The sequence below is a fragment of the Bombus flavifrons genome, chromosome 2 (assembly GCF_040668555.2).
Source record: "Bombus flavifrons isolate JBK064 chromosome 2, iyBomFlav1_principal, whole genome shotgun sequence".
NCBI classification, from domain to species: domain Eukaryota; kingdom Metazoa; phylum Arthropoda; class Insecta; order Hymenoptera; family Apidae; genus Bombus; species Bombus flavifrons.
In genome coordinates, this window is record NC_138443.1 from 16,314,479 (window position 1) to 16,336,991 (window position 22,513).

The 22,513-nt window shown below is 33.8% G+C and overlaps 1 protein-coding gene across 6 annotated transcripts; it reads left to right on the top strand.

Annotated features, from left to right (window-relative positions):
• Positions 1 to 4,616: 4,616 nt before the first annotated feature.
• Positions 4,617 to 22,376, top strand: LOC138187634 (maltase A2). Of its 6 annotated transcripts, none has more exons than XM_069128626.1 (8): positions 4,617 to 4,754; positions 8,429 to 8,532; positions 10,201 to 10,411; positions 13,575 to 13,711; positions 17,635 to 17,828; positions 18,431 to 19,448; positions 19,966 to 20,234; positions 20,535 to 22,376. In XM_069128626.1, exons 2-8 carry the CDS (start codon positions 8,431 to 8,433, stop codon positions 20,758 to 20,760), a joined length of 2,157 nt encoding a protein of 718 aa, XP_068984727.1. In that variant the 5' UTR covers positions 4,617 to 4,754; positions 8,429 to 8,430; the 3' UTR covers positions 20,761 to 22,376. The 6 variants fall into 6 exon arrangements, with proteins under 6 accessions (XP_068984727.1, XP_068984712.1, XP_068984734.1 ...); XM_069128611.1 differs by lacking the exon at positions 4,617 to 4,754 and adding an exon at positions 5,753 to 6,129; XM_069128633.1 differs by lacking the exon at positions 4,617 to 4,754 and adding an exon at positions 5,753 to 6,129 and having other exon boundaries at positions 17,647 to 17,828.
• The last annotated feature ends 137 nt before the right edge of the window (positions 22,377 to 22,513 follow it).

Genomic DNA, 22,513 nt, shown 5'->3' on the forward strand with positions numbered 1-22,513 from the left:
TATAGACAATAATCAGCCGACCGAATATAAATCGTACAAATATATCAAAAGTTATGTAACGGTCTTGTTGGACCGCGTGGCTTGAACGGAGAAATATATTTCTGAAAAGTAGTCGGTATTCGGTCGAAGAAAAGCGGAACTTTTGTGGCTTGCTTTCAATACGTCGTGTTGGTGGTCGTCTTACTCATTTCAGGCATCACACGAAGACCATTTTCTCGGATCTTTTCTCCACTCCGGTCCGACATCTGATCATTCGCCCACGTTTGTCCCATCTTAAGTGTCAGAATGACGTAATATACAAACTCCTCCCTCTTGTGCTCCGATTGCCACTTGAAAATATCTCATCTCTATCTATTTTTACCTTGCGTCATCCCCTATGCTGGACGTTATACGTAGAGCATTACAAACGTCGCACGTAGGTACGCAAGATGTCGTTTTAATTTAAATCAACTTCGTACGAGTACAAGCTATTATTGAGTTTTCTGGCACGATATGATCACTTAGGAAAGGATAACACGATACTTGTATCAGAGTGCAATATTAAGGACGTGCGATATTTCTTCTTATTTAGTAAAATATTATATACTTCCTCTGGATGAAATACGAATAAAATTGCCAATGGAGGTGAAAATTTATCATGGAACTTGTGTATGACGCTGTAACAAATTATAGGTAGGCCATTATACAAAGAAATTCATTAATATTCGAAGCATGTTCCAAGTGGTATTCCGCAAGATTGGAACTTGCTATAGAAACCACACTTCGTTCATTTTCTTCATCCAACTTGACGAAACTTTTGCCAACGAAGTTTCTTCTGCTGATTTCCCTGGATCCTATTGTGATACGCTCCTCTTTATCTGAATGGACTATTCGAATTGTTATAGTTTTATTTAGTAATTTGACTGTTAATGGTTCCGTGTCGTGTTCAATAATTCTTGAAATAGAAATGCTTTGTTGTTTGAATGACCGATGGAAAAATTTGTTTCATTTGATTGAAAATATCGAAAACTTTTAAATGCCATAGCAACAGAATTCAGGAATGATTGAAATCATTTGTTTAAAGGCATATAGGTACTGAAAACATATCTGCAGCGATTGGATCTAAATGCCCATACACACAAATATCTGTACATGAATCTGTACGCGTTTTATCCGATAACACTGATAACGGAAATGTCCATGTATATTAGTAAATTTAAATATATCGAATTGACAACACTGATTTGATAATGATTTTTAAAGAAACAAAGCAGGTTTAAGAAAATATCCATCGAAAAGGCAATTACAAGAATTCTAATATAGAAATCTGATTAAAAATTGTTGTCAAAATTATTATACGTATGTTTGACGGCCTAAGAGAAATACGAAAAAATGACTAAGCCAAATATAACGTATACCTGTTTTATAACTGGTGCTAGAAAAAACTAGAAAATATTGAAGTAGCGGATCCGGAAGGATTTTGTGAGGTTTAAAAATTCGCCACAATACGCATTAACATATTCATACGCTAAATCCAATTCCACTTGCTTCAAAAAATAAACCATCGAGAGTAACTCTGGCCTTCCTGGACCACGTCCAACCATCTAACACACACAAATCCTCTCTGACCTATACAGAATTGCTAACACAATTCCAAATACATACCGTAGCACCAGGAAACATCTAAAGTCGCTAGAATCTATTTCATCCTAATTGAAACATCTCATGTATACGCCGAATCCTTATAAGTAATCTTAGATACGTCCAAATTCTACATACATAGCAATCATCGATGATCTGATATTCGGATAACGACGGTTAAGAACTGATATTTGTATAATATTTGATACAATGAGATTAACAACGTCAAATTATGGAAATGATACTACAAATATGCTGTTATTATGATCCTGTATTATTTCATAGCGAACGAATCTAATCTTCCACGTCACACTATGTACTATGATTTCAAACGTCTTCTTACGAATCCTGAGCATCTAGAATTCTACATTTCGCAGCTTGTTATATCGCTTACCGTTAAAATCCAGTTTCTCGATCCAGAAGTAGTTAGAAAAGATACGATAGCTCCTATAAGTCACTGATACCGTATTTTGTTCCGTACGTATTTCGAAGTCTTCGATATTGAGTTTAACGACCTTATGGTTTCTCGGTATCGCGTGTATCTGGATTTTCTCGGCTGCACAGTGTACATTCCATAAGGATCGCGTTTAAGATATTTCTGAAAGTTAATTAAATTCAGTTTCCCGATATCTTTTTGAAAGTTTGAAATGTACTAAATTACGTTAACTCTGTGCAGATCCTAGAAATTCATAGATCGCTAGCTATTTGAATGACACGATAACATTAACCTGTGTTTCAGGACCAAATTTTGCATAGAAACATTTCTGCATACATAAAAAACCTTTAACGTTTAGAAACATTTATAGAAAAATTTCAAATGCTCGTATCAAACACCTACTGATTTTTATATTATTCTTCTACATTGAACTCTAACTTTAATTTGCCAATATAATTTACCAATTTACCAATTTTGTTTTTTGAAAGAAATAACAACCTATTGTTCCTGTACGCAACATCTAACGGTTAATTAATGCTATTTCTATATATAACTATGACTAATACTGCGAAATATATGTAATACGTTGTTAACGTTTTAACTTGCAATGTATGAACTAATCTACTTGGATACGCAACTAAGGAACGCAAAATGTGCTAGTGGTTGCAAGCGTATTGATTAGCCGAGCAGCTAGTTTCGTTAATGTAGACGCGAAGAGAACGCCAATACCAAAATTCTATGTTACACATTACCCATTAATTGTACATCTATTACATTCCGTTACTATATTCCTAGATATCTGTGTGAGTGAGAGAACCAGTCACTAACTATGACGTCTATCCATCATTGATCGACACTGGATTACCCGCTACAGAATGAAAGCAATTTAATGCTTGTACATATAAAAATATCTTTGACCTTTCGAAGAGTAAAATTTATTAAAACGAGTCTATGTACCGAATAGTTTTCTGAATAAAAATATACGTATGAAAAATTACTTGGTGTTTTGCGATTTATGTAGAAAATAGTTTAATAATGTAATCAGTCTGAATTAATATCTTCATAAAATTATGGGAAAGTAATAAAATAACGTTTAAATGGTATTGCGAATAAATAAGATTGAAATAATATTTCTGTAATATTATGGAAAAATTGAAATAGATGAATTGATACACTATCTCTTGTAATCTCTTTCGTCATATCGTTAATATCGATATGATATCTCTTATAATTTTTTGATACGAACGTCTATGTACGTTGTTGATAAATTACTTTCTCACGAATATTCGAATATTAACACTCAACAACATAAAAGATAATTGCTTAAATTATATGGAATATATTAAAATGGAACATAGGTTTATTATGTTTGACTAGTTAATTCGGTAAATGCATCACTGCACATACGTCATGATTTCGGGAGGAAACTTCATGTACGTTAATTATACATAACTGTCTCTAAGCTCATCCTAGGGTAAATACAGTACAAATACGTGGGTAACTGGGAATGTAGGTATGCGCCACATTCTATACGTACATATATGTACGTACCACGATACAAGGGTACGAAGTAACGAGATAACTTTGTAACAATAACGAAAAGTATGTATGTGCACAGCGTAACGCAAAACGAATAAACTGCACGTTGCAGAAGTGTAGTCAGAAAATCACCTTTGTTCGACAAAATACAAAATTACATATTTCTCAGTCACTGCAGTTCGTGATAAATGCAACATAAACTGGAGTGACAGCATTATATCTGCGTAAAGATTAGCAAATTTTAATCGATCTGATCGATTAAAAAATAAAATCGTCAATTATATTACAATAAGACGTAATATCAATAAAATTGATATACTGTAAATTATTTTACTCCGAGTTAACTATCGTAGTGCCATTTCTATCTTTAAGCGTAGAAATAAATAATCGTTTCGTTTCAAGTTGCAAAAAGTTACAAGCTGTGGTATCAATTTCGATGCGATTACTTGAGTAACCTATCGATTACTCTTATGTACAGATGAACAGTAAAAACAGATTAAGAGGGCGAAATACATGAAGTACTCCTCTTCTCCTAGTATTCTTCATTAACAAAATTTGTCTCCACCGTATTTAGCGTCGATATTCATAAAAATATATTTATAAAAAATTATTACTATTATTCAAACGTACACTTCGTATATCTCAATGAATGTATCTTCTATTAACAATAAATTGGCAATAAAATGCATTTAGCAAAAATACGTTGACATTAAAATCTCTATAAATGAACATAATAAAAATGTCTTTCTTCGTATGTTTTATAAAATGAGAAAGAAAAATAAATTTTCAATCATTAAAAAGTGTATTGAAAATTTACTACAAATTCTAATTAAATTATCGACATTATGTCGATAATGTAGTTTCCATAGCTTTTAACCTCACCATTGACTAAGCACATGATATTAGGACGTCGCATTAAATGAGATTACACGTCTCATATTCTGAAATACCGACGTCGAAAAAACCAGAATGCTCCTCTCGCCCTCTACAATTTATAACATCGCGTCGATTGTAATTAGTTCGTTCGAACGCGCTCGGTATATTCAAACAAAACTTTAGTTAGTGCTTGATTAAATATACTTCTGGTCACTGAATTTATTTATCTGAACGTGAACTACTATTGCATAAACAAGAACTCGTAAGCAGTAAGGACATAAGGGTAATTATTTACAAAGCGGACAACTTCACCGGTTTCAATAACCTTAAAATATATTGTCAAGGTCAATATCCCGAATAACCTTTTTTACATGTTACCATCGCTCGACTGTACTTTCTGAGATATTCGCAAATGTTTCTATTACAGTATAAGTTTGGTAATCGAACAATCGCTTTTTTCAATATCATGATTAAAGTGCTCTTAATTTCAAATAACGATAATATAATATAAAGCTTAACATACAAATCGACCAAGACTAACTAAACTTTTGTTTGAATTAATGGATCACGTTCAAACGGACTAATTACAATCGTCGCGCCGCGGTGTTATAAATAGAACACTCTGATCATTTCCGTGGTCGGTATTTCAGAACGTGAGACACGATATCTTATAGTACTTTCATTTAATATCGCGTCTATTCTATACTTAATCAATGAATATGGTCACAGACAAGAACCAATCGATACTGTCATGTGCGATATTATCCTCATCTAAATACTATCGGTAAATAGTAAGAAAATAAAATAAACAACGTGTATGAATGTTAACATGTTTAAAGGGGCTACAGAGGAAATTTAGAAAAATTAATATTGTTAAAATTATTCGTAATTTTAATGTCATATTATTAACAATTTATAGAGTTATTTCACTATTTAAACAATTTCTTCTTATAAACATTATTATTACATTTATCATATACAAAATGCATCACATTTATGAATTGCAAACGAAACAACTTACAATAGCTTCTTTCCTATTCTTTAATTCTCTGGATCGATAATAATTTTCCGTATTTCTTATACATAATTCCTTACCTATAAAGTTTATGAAATTCGAATGAATGTTCGAGTTCTAAGCTAATTTTTTAAACAATCTTACTACACCGTCGATTGTTGTTAAAACGATATAACATCGAGGTTATTGAGCTTCTAACCATCACAGTTGATACGATGAATTGCATGTATGTCATCGACAAGAGCGCAGACTCGAGGAGGGCGCGAACGTCTCGGTCAGAAAAGTGAGAGACCACGGGACTAAACGGAACGAAACGGTGTTGCTAAATATACTACGCGGAGGCACGCGATTCTCTTTACGGCTGGGGACTGCAGGATGGTCATCAACATCCGAAGCCACAGACATTATCTTCGGTAGTGATTTTGTTGTCCTTGTTTCGTTGGTAGGTTTCTCGGTAGTGGAAAATCGCACACGTAGACAAAGTGAGTCGTGGCGTATCAAACGTATTGAGATACCGACCGGTCTCGAAAGAAATCTCTTGTTAGTTTTGTGATTCCTCGGGGGTGAAGATTTCTCGAGGACGGTTCTATATGTGTTTAGGTGTTCTGCCGATGCCGTCTTGTGGTAACCGGCTGTATTACAGGTAAATTAGATAAATTTGAATTTTTTGGATAATTCGTAATTCTTATCGATACAGTAGGTGACTTAGAATTACTCGTTATATTAATAATGATGTTCCAAATGATCTCGTTATTGAATGTATAGTGATGGTGATGGTGATAGAAGGTGTGATTGCGCAAGTAGTTGCTTTTTTCATATGAGAAGTGATAACTTTATGTAATTATTAGACTGCGGATGTTTATGCATTTATAGCAAGTTTAAACGTATAAAAATATACAGGATGCTCGTAATATGCAAAAATCTATAACTATAATAAGATATATAAATATATATAATGAAATAAAAATATAATATTTGAAGAAAGTGAAACAAATTTCTTTTTAAACGTCTGTTTCTTGAAACAAGCTTCCATTACTTTAATTATTGGTATCCATGAAGATACGATAAGTTTACATATACATGCACAGTTTAACAATAGTTGATAAACGCAATAACGGTTCGCGTTTTCGATTGTTGCATTGTTTGTACAACATCGTAGTAGCAGCTGCAATACAAAATTATCTTCGATTTATTTGTAACTGCTATTACGTGTTCATAGAAGATGAACATAAAAGTCTTGCACGTGTATAAATATTTATTTTGTAATTAGTTCGTTACAAACTAAATTAGCACAGAATCAACGTGACTGTTGTCTCTTATTCTTAGAACTACGTTAACAAACAGGGAAAGCATAAACGTTCAAATTAACATATCGTTTAAAGGTACTACGTGACCAATTGTATCACCGAATTTCACCACATCAAATTCGATAGATTTTTTCCCTATTTCACAATTAGTTCACTGTTATTTAACTCTATTCACTAACAGTGTTTGCATGTGTGCAATAACTCCAATAATTAGACATATTCTTTTTCCTCAAATCGATAAGAATTTATAAATATATTTTCACGACTTTTAATTTTTAAATAATTTTGTTTTATTATCTCCAGAAATTACTCGTTGCACTTAGTTTATATTACACGTAGAATATCGTGCTTTTTATATGTAACAACTAGGTCAGGTGATGTTTATGGAAATTCATATTTTTTACGAACTAAATAAAAAACGCAAAATCCAAATAGAGATTCGTTTCATTCTCAAATATTATCATTAAACTGCGAATTTTTATGCATATTCATTTGTTTACTAAGACAATCGTACCAGAGATTTATTTCGTCTACTAAATATTATAACTATTACGCTAAATTATTATTTTATGCATTTTTATATATTACGTGCATTACGTGCATTTTTAAACCTTGAAATTTTTTCATTCATAAATACTCGTAATCTAACGGTAACAAACGTTTCGGTAATCCCTTTTGTCGTAGTAAAGTCAAGGTCAGCTTGAGTTCGTTAGAATCGCGACTTTTTCATCGCATTGTAGGGACTATATTAAGGCGAACTCTGATAAAATACTATTTCCATGTAACGATCTATTATGACGATAATTACAACGTAATTTCGACATTTCTTATATCTTTCCATATTACGTTCATTTAAGCGCATTTTTACAAATTTAAAGTTTATCATAAATGCATAATGTCCAGTAATGACCGCGGCCATATTGTAATTTTTGTACGATAAACAAACTTGGTTTGAACTGAACAAGCGCTGTAATATGACGTAAGAACAGGCTTGAAAGAGCGTGACAACGAAACAATGACGAATCCCGAGAATCGTTTGGACAGCCCTTCTCAACAATCCCGTTTAATGGATTAGGGGAAGAAATCGTAGCTCGGCGAACGCGTGCTTCATAGAATTTTTCGATCAATAGTCGACGCACTTTGCCAGTCGGCGCGCCGCGTGCTTCGTAAATATGACCGAAGATTGCGTTTCGTTCGAGCGTATTATGTGTCATATACTTACCAGTGTGCAACTCGCACTTACACTCGCAAATATGTCCACGTAAAGATCGTATTTCATCGTAGAACGCGCAGCTGTAATTTCGTTCGTTAATCTGCGTTGGGCAGCAACTCAAGCGAACAAAAATGCCACTTGGCATTTTTTGTTATTTCCAACGTGCTTATGTAATGGTTTTAACTCGACGATAGGAGAGTACTCTTTAAACAGGATAGAATTAAGACGGGAATAAAATCATGATGTATGAAATTGCGAGTGAAAAGAAAAGGAAAGAGAAATGAGAAATAAGACAGAAATAAAACCGAAGCGTTTCGATGTTTTATCGAAAGAACGATTTGATATGTGTATATTCACCTGCTGTTCGGCGTCGAAGATAGTTTGAGAATATAAAACAAATTAGATTTTTCTACATTCGACAGACATGAATATCCAGAAGCCTGAGGGTCTTTTGTCGGTGGTTTTACCAATTGAACTTGCGTCATCGCCGAGTTCGCGGCAGCTCATTATAAGTCAGGACCAACAGGTGTGTTCGACACAAATAACGTAGCTTTATTCTTTCGTTCTTCTGTTTCTTTGTGTTTTCTCACGCTACATGTATATATATTTAGCTACGTTTAATAGCATGTGGTTTCCAAGACTCCTTTAACTCGCTAGATTAACATCTAAGATATAAGGTCTAGCTATTAAAATAGACACTCTGCAATTACGAGTAATTTGTACTTAACGCTTCAGTTAATCTCGATAAGATAAGTTCACGTGCTTTGTTTTAAAAATCTGTACGATATTTATATCGTAGTGTGATGATCTTTTATTTTAATCTTTGTTTTGTAGATGATAGGTATATGCTTAGATACCGACATTGATTTCAGATAAGCGATAGGAGTGACAAACTAGTAGTACATATTGAGTTTCAACGTACAATATTAGTTGTTTTAAATTACATTAAAAGTCATATATCATATACGCAATATTTACAAGTAGTTATATGCGAAATATTTGTCGTTTAATTAACAAATTCTTTATTTGCTTTAAATTCGAGCAACACGTTTTCCGTATTTGCTTCTAAACAAGCTTAACTTTTACACGAACAACATTAACTCTGTGTGCACATAAAGCTAAAAAATAATAAAGTGCGACTGGACAAGGGATAAATCCTGAAAATACGATTGCGGTAATATTTGTTGAATATACCTGATGATAATACCAGAGAATATAATAGAAACAGTGACTGATCTGATGAGTAATACGCTATATTCGTTTGTGTAATCCACAAGATGATTCTTATTGATAGATACCATCTTCCTTCAGTTGTGGCGTATCAGACCTACGATAATATTATTACGAGCTTACCGCTTGTTCGTGGAGATGATTCCAGAAATCATGTATGTTGGCCCAGCCTAATTTAGGAAGTACAGCGTATACGATTTATGAAGAATAAATTTGAAAACCATACTGAAGAGAGATCATAACAAGATATTACATTCTACGGCAATTGAAATTGTATTTCATTGAAATTAAAATTAATCTTGAGAATTAAATTTAAAATTAAAAAAGTAATATAGAGAAGCGTAACTTAAGAAGCGAGTAATATTTAGCGATAGAACTTCTCTGGAAAATTTGGTAAATATAATGGAATTTGTGGCATTCTTCAATGATGGAAGAGAGAGAGAGAGAGAGAGAGAGAGAGAGAGAGAGAAAGAGAGAGAAAGGAAGTTTTTTTTTTTAATCAATTAAATTTACTAATACGATAACATAATAATACAAATATTATTAATAGCATTCGTAATTACAATACGATGAAATTCATATATGTGTATATAATTACTATAATAATATAAAAAATAATATAATAGAATCATCGATCCATCCATTTCACTGTACAACAATAACATACATTTAAAAATTAGAAAATTACTTGTAGGCAAATATATTTAATGTCGTGTCCAAAAATCGTACTTAACATACATACGCATGATTCGATTCGTACATATACTTTTATCGCTCATCTGGTTCATTGTTTTATGTTTTGAAATGCAGCAAATCTGTCTTGCTATTTTGTTTAGAAGAAAGACGACTGTTTCGCTATTTTATCTTTCAAACGATATTATTTAAATGGTAAAAATAATCTATGAGGAAATCTGTTGGAAAGAAAAATGACATAACGCATATCGAACGCTTGTGATTTTACTAGGAAGAAGAGGCGTCGGATTGCCCGCTTTTAACTCCTAGCCCACCGGCCACTCAACCAAACAATGCCTTGGAAATCAACACCATTTTCGCTTCCTCGGAAGGAAAACCCGTGGAATCGATTCCTCCACCAACGCTTGAAAATATTAATAAGGAGGATGGGCTTAACGAGTTCATGAATATAGTGAACAGCTCGAGTAGAGTACTGAACGATGGTAGGTTTCTGTTGGTAATTGGCATATTTTCGGTGTAATCGTGCAATTAACAATATCAATCGCATGTGTTTCGTGTTTTACTATGATATTATCTGTATCGAGTTCTAATCTCTCGTATCTTAAGACTAGAAACAATTCGGGAATTTTTGACCGTTTTGGTTGTGTCTGTTTTGTGATAGATAATTTGTTAAACAAACGTTAACGTTAAACACCATTTAATTCAGTTATACGTAATAATTAATTTTTATTAGTAATTAATGAAGTATTTCTTTTATCAAAGTATTGAATGTACTGTGAATGTGTTATGAATGTGTTATAAATATACTATGGATGTAATTATATAAAAAATGAATAATTAGTCGCTTTGCATATAATTTTCGAAAGATGAAACAATTGATGTATCTAATTTTCTATTACGAAGAGCTTTAAATGGTTAGAATGAAGGTTTATCTTAATATAGCGTATAAGTGAAATTTTTTTTCCTTTTAACATAAAGCAAAATCTATAGATAATCTTAACGTCATAATCTATTAAAAGATACACTTATGGCTTTTTGTACGCGTAATATTTGAACAAATATATGAGAAGCCATCGAGTAACAAAGTCCAAGGACCAATATAGTTAATGAGAGAGAAGAAAGAAAGATCAGTCGTAATTGATTCGAAGTTCCAATGTCTACGGTAAATTAACGCTAAATGAAAAGAATAAAATTACAAAATTGCAATTTAAGCAATTTTATTTCCTTTCGTATTCGAACAGGATTATTTCTATAAAAAAACAATTAACATGTAACTTTGTATATTATACTTAAATCGCACGACTACAATCATTGAAATAATACTGTCTTAAGCATTTTACGATTAATTTAGGCACAGTAAACGTCTAACGCTCGAATTGATAAAAAATAATATATCACGATCGAAATTAATAAAATTGAAAGTATCCATCTACCTTGATAAATTAAAAACTTAGCTTTTAGTATTTGAAGTAGTATTGGAGTAAAATACTAGTGTCAGAGAGGAATAAAAATAGACTGATAAAACCAACGCATTCTGTCTTACCGAACTCAGTATTCAAAAAATCGTTAGAAAGCACGTGGGTGGTAGATATTTTGGTTATAAAGTTCAGGCCTAAAATTTCTAATTTCGAACAGACTTCGTACAAGAATTGCGTTTGCTTCGTTTTCCAAAGTTTGAACCCTAATTTGTCGATCTGATGGATTTGATTTATTTCTCTCAACGACCACTAAATAATATTACCGAACTGAAAAATCTAGACAGCTTTCCGTGTCACTTTGATTTGTATACCCATTTCTTATGTCCGTGCATTTTTCATTCTGGTGGTTGTTTCAAAAGTCAATCTTTACAGAATTATACGGATAATTTATCGATTTTTCAAGCCCGTTCTGTTTGTTTGTGATAGTTAGTGTAATAAAATCGCTTATGCCATTTAATAACTTTGGACAGAGTATCCAGCTTAATCAAAGATTTGCGGCCTTCTTTGAACGTTTTTATGGTTTCAGAAATATTGTCGGAGATTAGATATAGCAATTTCTACGAAATAAATGCGCATTATACGTCGTATATCGTGTACGTTTAATTCGTCGAAATATCTTTTAAGTACAAATATTTATTCCTCGCTGTTGTTTAAAAAAATATGATCTTCGTCTAAATGTACCCCGCCAATTAGGGTTGATGATGATGTTTCCGTCTTTTTAATTTCTACATGGTAATACTATTATCATAGAAAGATCAAGTTACGTTGAGAAAATTATAATTCTCGCCTCTTGTTACTTTTTTCACTATAAATACTCCAATCAATCGTTTACAACGTAATATCGTTCAATTATTCGGTACCAGAAAAGTCCAATGAAAAATATTAGAAATTTTAAGCAAATATATGTTTCGTTCTTTGGCTTCTTAATATATTCGTAGATTTTGTTCTTGCCAGTAAAAACATACGATTATTTTGAACAAAATTAACGTTCACTTTTATCCACATAGAGTCACGATTTTATATTACTTCATTTTTATTATTTTCACCTCACTGTAATTATCACCTATGTAATAATATATTTAACTACACACTATTCGTCGGTAGTTGTTTCGTCGAAGAGCAAATTTCGTTCGATTCTCGTAAAAACCACTAGAAGCAAAAATCACGAATCCTATGCTACCCAACTATGGAGAAAGGCAATATGTTTTAAATAGTGAATTTCTGGCAAATCGATATATCCTTTACAGTTTCAGCCGTCGACACTTCAAAACCAGCGATTCTCGATATTTTATACTTCACGTACTTTCTGCATATTTGTACAAGAATGGCATAGATAGATAGAACTATAGTCACAGGGAACAATGGGAATAAAATAAAACATCAAACAGTACTCGTATGTATATACGCATTAAATTACGCGTGTTTAAATCACATACATTCGTAAATAGAAAAATAATATAAACATTTAAGAAATCTTATAAAATTATAAAAAGTTTAATAAGCAGCTAATACGACGATTGCAACGTACTTTCAAAACATTTTCCGCGTATCTCTGGTTGAAAACCTGTCTTAAACGATACTACTTGACAATATATATATCGATTTCTTTGTATCAATTACGTTTCGTTTAAATGTCACTAATTTTTCTAACGCGATGCAATATTACACCTTGGCCACGTCTTTGCACTATCAGGACGCACATCGTTCACGACTAGTGAAACGTAGAAAATACTCGTTTCACGCTTTTCCGCGGTTACTGTCCAGTGAAATTGAACAAAATCATTGCCGGCTCTCCCCTATCAAGCAACGCGAAACGCGTAAGTACTTAGATGCTTGTCACTCTCGAGGATCTTATATAATGGCCCCGTTGATATACACGGCACTTAAGCCGACGATAAAATGTCTTTAACGGGATCCGGTTTCAATTGAAGCGATAAATTAATCGTAACGAAGTCTGGCCGTAACAATAGCCGAGAATCGACGCGTGCTTTGACGTCGATTCTGTCTGGTCGATGAACAGCGATCGTTGATGATTGGATCATCTCAGACAATTACGAAACTCAAAGCCGCGAAGCTTTTCAATTTCGATACGCGATCCAGGTCGGACGCGCGCGATCGGTTGACGGAAGACAATTTTTTTTTTCTGAACATCGTGAACTAATTGCAGAACCAAGTTCGCGGGATCCGATGGTGGAATCGACGACCAGCGGAAGCAGCAGCGACACAAACGAACCCGTTTGTGCACAGCTATTGACGCAATTGAACACAGCCTATCAACATCTTGCACCCGATGCTCAAGCACTGGTAAGCAGCGTTTTATGGAAATTTACTTATTCGTGAAATTTTTTTGCAGCGTTCATGAAAGACAGTGTATCGCGAGATGAACTTGACAGAACAGATACAGCGCGTTCTTGAAAAAGCGTAGGCGTTGTTATTCTTGTCCAATTGTCTAGAGTCTAGACGTTACGTGTCTGTAACACCTAAAATGGATATTTACATACGGTGTATACGTGCCTTTCAGTGAATTAGAAATTATTTATTTAAGAAATTATATTATCATCGTAATATTGTTATTTACTTAAAGAATCATACTATCGATATCGTTGTTTACATTTACGAAGATGTATTAATAGTATTGTTTAAGTTTAAGAATAAATGTTGGAACATCTTTGCATAATTTCAGGTTTGATTTTGTCAAATTTGATATTGTATACGAGTATTAGTACGATATACTTATTTCGCTATATTTGTTCTATCAGCGATACCACTGTTGATATACATATACGTACAATAATTATCTACGATATTTTCTTTTTCTTTCTAACTCTCTGTTAGTTCGGCGAATACCTTTCTTTCATATCAGTACGTGCTTTAATAATTCTTCTCGACTTAAGATAAAGTATTTCATAACAGCTATATTTGTGTATTATATGATATTTATATTTTCGAATTTCCATTGACGGCAAGCAAGTTCGTTACGTGAAAGGATCTATTGAAGTACCTTGCGTATCGCTCGGTACACGGAAAGATGAACGTGATGAAATGCAACGTCGAGCCAGCAGAGAGTTAATTATATTACCGCAATACATATACGTTGCGACCGACTGTGTACTCTTACGCTTTTTGCATATTTATGGATTGCACAGTGTAATAAATCGTTATGTTTCTTTACATCCTCACTGTGAATAATTTGGATAGCGTAAGTGTGTTATCTAATAAAAATCCTCGATAAAAATCGTGCGAAATCATCGTTACTGGCTTATTGTCATTTGTAAGGTCCACGTAATAACGTCTAACAGGAGAATTGCGTACGATTGTTCGTCATTTGGTAACTTTTATGACTTTGTTTATTCGCTTTTGTGCAATGCACGCTTTGTTTTGGCCACGGCCGATCACCTGTTCTATCATTGTTCTAATTATGCCAAGTTCAATTTCATATGCGCGTCTCGTACTTTTATTTTATTTTTGGTACACGTCACTGTATTTGTCTTCACCGCACCGGCTCGTAATTAAACACTCTTTCATTCATCGATTGCTACTTCTGTTCCATTCACCATACAAATATTATTAGAAGATCAATAATTTTTGATCGTCGTATCGTATATCAATAGAGATCATGAGATTATCATGAGATTATCATGAGATTATTAGTGAGTTGTTATACATATGAATTGGTAAAGAAATTTTAAGATATCTTAATATCATATGTTATAATAAAAAGATTCTAATAGCTGTAACATTTATCCCTCAAAATCCAATTTGTTATATATATATATATATATATGTGAAGATTTATAAGAGTCTCTAAATATTCATTCCTTGTATGAGCAACTGTCTTGTGAATGACAAATACGAAAGTTTGTTTTTTATGAAATATATATGCAGTTTTTCTATTTTTTCTTTAAACGAGACACATAAAAAATGTATAAGAGCATCGCAGAATATTACACAGAAAATTTTTCGTTCTCATTTCTTAGACGACTTTCATGGATTTTGATTCTCCTTATGCATCCTAAGCTTCCTAAGCTAATCAACTGCGCATTTTAAAATAATCGTTCGCCTCTTGTTATATGCACACATAAACACATTTCTTGTTTAACTAACCGAGTACCGTTACCATAAGGATTACTTCAAAAACTTAAGAATTCTAAGTGCTTCACTATGTTACGTAGTATCTTCTATCGTTATAGAGATTATTTTTGTAATTAAACGTTTCTAGTCGCGCCACTATTTTATTTATCAAATGTTTAATTTTCATAATACAACGAAATACCCAGTCGAGAAGAAAATTATTGAAAGACAACGATACGAATGAATAAATAAAGGAGAAACTGTGATACACGTAAAAAGGTGTAAATTTTGAACCTTACTAAATTGTTTGGCTTCCGCGGTGGGATTATGATTATGGATACCATAAGCGACAGAGTCGCTATAGTTGGTGAAAACGATACCGTAAGCCCTTTAATGAACTTTTAAGCGACGTGAAAATTGACACTCTTCTTTACTGAATGGTCGATATCGAGCGTCTCGCGCAAAAAGGAAATTAACCTATTTAGGTCTTTTTCATTCAAGCTCACCCTTCTATGTGTATCTTCTTTTCACGCTTCATTTAATAGAATATTTATACGGTGTTTATAACAATAGTATGCCTGGTTTATTGACTTATTCTTTTTATAGGATCCTCTATGGTTCTTATGAAATTGTTATAGAACCATTTATGACGTTGTAAGAATTTATAGGCAAGCAGAAAATCTACCGTGAAAATGAAAAATAACGCACTCTCCAGGTGTTGCATAAAGCATTTAGATTATGTAATTTCTCAGAAAATATTGTATATTTAACCACTGTCGCTGGTCGCTTGATCCGCGTTTATATATCAGAGTATCGCAAATATTAAAAAATATTGTCTTTAAAAAGGAACTTTGTCAGGATTTCATACATAACGGATTTCCTATAATACTAATTAAAATTCTATTTATCAGATAATTTCATATTTTCTCTTTGAATATTGACGTGCAAGTTTTGTATTCGGCATACTTTGGTCAATTTGGCACATAAAAACACTGGTTTGCCAAACGTTGTTAACGCAATACGTTTGTCGCAATATGTCCATTTGCGTTCGATAAATCTTTACTACGGAAAAAGAAAGTGTATAAAAATACGTACGATATCTGTATCGATGTATGTTGACGCTTAATAATTCAGCCCGATGCTAACAAGATTCTAAGATTCTATCGATTAGTGTCATATATGTAATTGTTTGAGACATTGTTGACACATTAATTGTCCCATTTCCGACTGAAAACCAATTCATCAAGACATTGCATTATCTTTGGCACGTCTAATATATTCAAAGACTCGCTACTATAGAAACAAACTATTTAAAGAACCTATGATATACTCCTTGGAGTAATCGAAAATTTAGGATCCTTGACATTGTCATATGATGTTAGATAAGTTTGGCATACGCAACGTCTTCGCGTTATGAATACTAGGAACCGCAGAAGATTCACACATACGGAACAGCGTTTGCAATAAATAAATTGCACGCTTTTAGCAACGTAAAAGCTTTTTACGAAAAGTTCAAGATCATAATCGATTTCAATGGAATTATGATATCTAAGCTATATCAACGTTACGTTTTAATTAGCGATATTAAAGATCCTTAGATCCTTTTAGAAAGTCGTACGCAATATTTACGAAACGCCAATCAAATCGGTATTTTCCTTCTTTTCTGTACAACATTCGCGTCGCAAGCGATTTCCACTCGGAAACAGCTCGATCAAGGTACAAATATTGCAAAGTAATAATTAAAAGCTACGTGTTTTATTTTTGTATGTACGTGTTCGCCAATGTTATCGTTCGAACCAAACATACGTATCACTTCCCTCAGCGTCAATAGTAATTCTGAAATTTATGCTCCGGTGAATGGCAAATCTAAAACAAAGAGACTGTCGATACGAATATACGAAAGATTGAAAACACTTCAGAATGGCCCAGATCGTTGCCCTGGCACGATGCTAGTTGCATTTCGATATCGATGTACAATCACGCTAATGGCGATGTTACAGCCAACCAAAACAGAACTGGTATCGCTCTGTTGGTCAATTTGGTCGTTTGGTCGTGGTGGAGGGAATGAATCGTGACGACTACCTGTGTCTATCCCATGTCACTAATCGCTTGCCTGCTTTCTAACACCCTTAAGAACCTAGACTGTAACTGTTTAGTTTTACAATCAGGAGAATGGAGGAAAACCACCATTGGTCGGGATACAGCTGATGGTACCGAAGCCGTCGAAGGATTATCGCTTCATGAAATGGAACTGGCCACTCATACGGAAAACATGCTTCTGGTCTCTGATGTCGGTGCTGGCTGCATGCGTAGCGCTCGTCATTGGTGTAATCGTCACGATGCCGAAGAAGTACGTATGTATACATATATGTACATACATATACGAGGAACAGGAGGCAAAAATATGACAAGACCGTTTCTCTCAATTAGCGAAATACCGCGACTATTTTTTTCTCGAATTTTTTAAGACTGAACTGTTGTAATTTGTTAAAAGAAGGTTTGTTTTAATTTAATTCCTTTTAATATTCATTCTCTTCTTAATTCTTATCTATAAATTTCTAATTAGTTCTAGTTAGTTAGTTAGATATTGAAAGTAGCTTTTTATTCGTGCAAACGTTTGTTTAAAACTTCTGTCGAATTCAATGATGGAAATTTGTTTAAAATGGCTGGAAATTCTATGAAGTTTTGTAGACGATTAAGGATATGTTTAATATTATAACTATAGTAACAGCGTATTTCGATTGTCAATAACCGAGGACGAAAAATACTTTTTATCCAGACTAAGAAATATGTATACATATGTATGTATGTAGCATGCATTTTCTACTTGTCTATTTCTGCATGAATATAGTTCTCGATACTCGATCGTTTCATTTATTCGCGAACATACTGCTTTACTAAAAAGTTAGATAATCAGAGTAATCTGTAAACGATCGTTTTATATTTCCACAGGTGCGACCCTCCAGTTCAATGGTGGCAAGGTAGCGTCTTCTACGAAATATTCCCCGCATCGTTCCAAGATTCCTCGAAAGGAGGTGACGGTATCGGGGATCTTCGAGGCATAACGATGCGTTTGGATTATTTAAAGAAATTAGGCGTACGTGGAATCCGCTTAAATTCGATCTTCCCAGCAGCACATTATCCTGAATATTACACAAACATCGAGAACCTGACAGATCTGAATAAAGAACTAGGAACGTTGGATGATTTCGCCGTGCTTGTGCACGAGACTCATCGTCGAAACATGAGCCTCGTTCTAGATCTGCCATTATATCCCTTTGTAAAGTCTTTGTATAACGAAACTGTGCCCTCCGAGAAGCCGAATAAAACAGACAAAGCCGTACGTGAGAGAAGAGACGTTACCGAAACGACGATTCTGCAGGAGGTAACACCGACGACACCTTCCATGTCGCTGCAAGCGATTCGCGAAGCACTGTCCTCGGTGCCACCTTCTCTGGATACCCCGCAACGTGATCCTCTCACGTCGAAACACGTGAACAACGTGTTAGAGAACGACAACGTGACAGGGGCTATAAAAATTTGGTTGCAAAGGGGAGTCGATGGGTTTTACTTGAAAGGGCTGGAACATTACGTGGACGAAGATTCCTTTGCCAGCAGCTTGAAACACTGGAAGTCCATCGTAGGCTCTGAGAGAATACTTATTTGTCACGTGGATGCTTTGAACGCTGCCAAAGTGGTTGCAGCGAAAAACTCTATTTTAATGAATATGGATCTTGTGGATGTTACGTTGCGCGTGACGAATGGCACGAAAGAGATCAAGCGCCAAGTAGAGCATATTACAAAAGGTGTGTTGTTTAAAAAGCCGGGTTATCCTTGGATACACTGGTCCATAGGTGGCGTGGACTTGAAACGAATAGCTTCTACCATTAACGTGAAGAATGCTACCCATGCTATGACTTTGTTAGGGATGATGCTTCCGGGAACGTGCAGTATATTCTATGGTGACGAGGTATAAATTTAGATATAATATGAGCGTAGTATCTGTAATATATACCGATAAGATGTTTTAAGAAGTCCGGGAACTTGGAGAAGCGTATATTATTTCTTAAAAATAACTAAATATATAAAAAAACTATAAGGGATAAGTCTGATTTTCGTTGCTTATGGAACAATTTTACAAATATGTTGTCGCGTAATCTTACGTCATGAAACTTGTACTTTCACTGACGATTAAACATAAACTTTCTTCACACTCTTGATAATTGAAAAGATAGTTTCTGTCGTAATATCAAAATATCGAAAATATTAAAATTTTACTTGTCTTAGCATTCGTATCTTTTGCGTCAGTCAGCAGGTTCTTTCTGTTCTTAGCTATTTTACATTGACTTTTTTTTTTGTTTTTTAATTATAAAACGACATTAAGATCAATCGTATCTTTTTCTCTGTGATCTTTGTACGATATGATAATGTTTGATAATCTTGGACGATTTTAAACGACGATTTTTACAAATCTGATTAATGTTTAGATAGGTATATTGGACTGTGAATGCAAAGATCATAAGGATCTTGCTCACGTGCACAACTTAGCTCCTATGTATTGGGAGGAAATCGGCGGTTCTGAGATTAAGTTTACATCCGGCGGTGTCACGGCTTGGCTTCCGGAATCTAGGAAACCGTTGGAGAGTAGCTTGACTGGAACCATCGCTAAAATGGCTTCTCTCAGATCGGAAACTACGCCAATCTATGTTAAAGCGGTGCTAAAGGAGAAACAGGTGCTGGCAAACTGTAATATTAGGTAAAATTAATTTTATAATCAAGGTTTTAATGTAATTTTTCAAATTTTATGTCTTATATTCGAGTCAGTTGAATATCGTCGAGTTTGTTTCTTTTGTTCCGTCTATATTATTTATAAAAAATGATTTTCTATGTGATTTTTTTATAAAGTTGTTCAGGAAATTTCAACAAGCGCCGAAATTTACAATGTATTTTTTAATTATAATTTTACTTAATTTTAATTATAATTTTACTTTTTAATTTACAATATAATAGTCGTTCGTAAACAAATTTTCTAATGTAAAATTCTTTCTTCTCACAGGTATGCAGAAGATGAAATGATCGTGGTAGAACGATGGTATCCACGACGAAACTCTTACGTGTTTTTAGCGAACCTGGGCAATCAAACGCAAACAAAGGATTTGTCCTTCCTTTATTACGGTGGTCATGTGGTAGTCGGGCCATCGTATAGATTAAACAAAGACGTATATTTCAAAGAACTTATCATACCTCCGGGAGAAGCTTTTGTTATAAAGCTTGATAAATGAAGATTTGTTACTGAATTAAAGATCAATGCAACGTTCATTTTATATGTACGATCAAGATTTTAGCATCTTTGATTAATATGGTCAGCGTGAATTTGTGATATTTTATTTGAAGGACATCGTTGACGTTGCGAACGTTGTACAACGAATGTTTAGATATGTTTAGAAAGTTCCTATTAATAAATAAATCGATTAGGAACCACAGTGTCCAACAAAGGAAGAACGATTTGGCGAAAAAATAAATGGGGTATATATGGTGTGGAAAGGAAGAAGAAAAAGAGAAGTTTGTACGCTCTCAACGATTACATATACATACACGGGTAAAATGTGCTTAGACACAAAATCAAAAGCTCACGATAAAAATCAAATCCTATATTGTTAACTTTAATCTGGTTGGTGATAATGAAGAAGCACAACGAAACGATTGCGCATTTCACATTCCAAAAAAAGACAGATCATTTCACGTTTGCCTGTGTTCATTTTAATGATCAACGTCTAAGACGAGATTACTTCGCTGATTTGTATATCTTTTAATCATTTTGATAATAAAGCCAAAGATGCTTGCGGTTCGATTGATTATATTCTCAGTCATAAGACGAATTCGATATTAAAGTTGATATACTTCGTAACTTACAGATTACAGGAATTTTATTCGTGTCACTGGGTACGATTTTAAATTTTTAGATCGATCTAAAATATAGCTAATATTTTTATATAACGAATTTTATCGCGTGTAAAGAATTGTTCGCAACGTGTAATTTTCACTTCTTTTATAATCATTTTGGTACTAATCGAGTGATATTTTATCGATGCGTAAATTTAAACGGTGCTGACGCAGAAACAATCCTTTTTGTATTCTTATTCAACATTATGTGACACGTCATGTGTTCTCGTGACATGAATTGTATAAGTTACACGTGATTTTATGTAAACGTATAATTCGAACATAAATATTCCGATACAAATTTCGTAATAGTATGTATTATGAAGGAAATATAATATTTGTTATCTATAGAGTATCCTATGTATTCAAATTTTTACTTTAACAAAGTTCGATTTTGATGTGGATATTAATATTCGAAAATAAAACAGAAAATTTTATCTCATAATTTTTTAATTTTGCTAATTAGTTTATTTTCCAATTGTGACAATAGCGAAATTAATAAAAAATGTATATTTGAAATGTTGAGCTACAGTCGAGTTGATTTGTATTGAGCGCCACTTGTATTGCGCGCCACCTGTATTGAGCGTTATTTGTATTGAGCCTTTCTCGCTAGTGCTCGCATTTGCTACTCGTTCGTATATAAGGGACCTCCAAACACGAGGTAAGTGAAGCGTTCCTTCGAGCTACACCGCGGAGCCACAGTCGGAGTTCTTAGTAACTATTTCATGCTCTGAGGAAAGTCCCTGGACCGTGGGCAGAAAGTGCCGTGGCGCAATCTGCTGCTAGCCTCCTGTCGTCTTTCTCGTCTTAGGGATAGGAAGCTTCGGCAGATCCTTTCGAGTTAGGGCGGGAGTGTATTGGTCAAATAAAAGTAATGTGGTTAGAGACGAAAATTCTAAATTAGAATTCCGTGTCCAACTAAACAGGGCTCATAACGAAGGGAAGCTTCCTTTTTTCACTTTTTTTCTTTATAATATTTAACTTATTTAACCAGTTAGTTGTTGCGATCTCTTTGAAAACTTTAAAAAGTGTGTACCTAAAATATGTTGCAAAAAATAAGCGACGATGAGTATGCTCGTAAAATACTGCTAA

Excerpts from the sequence above, each read along its gene's own strand:
- LOC138187634 (XM_069128626.1), top strand. The coding sequence starts at position 8,431 with ATGAATATCCAGAAGCCTGAGGGTCTTTTGTCGGTGGTTTTACCAATT. Across the intron at positions 10,412-13,574 it reads GAGTAGAGTACTGAACGATG|AACCAAGTTCGCGGGATCCG; the intron begins GTAGGTTTCTGT and ends AACTAATTGCAG. Across the intron at positions 20,235-20,534 it reads CTGGCAAACTGTAATATTAG|GTATGCAGAAGATGAAATGA; the intron begins GTAAAATTAATT and ends TTCTTCTCACAG.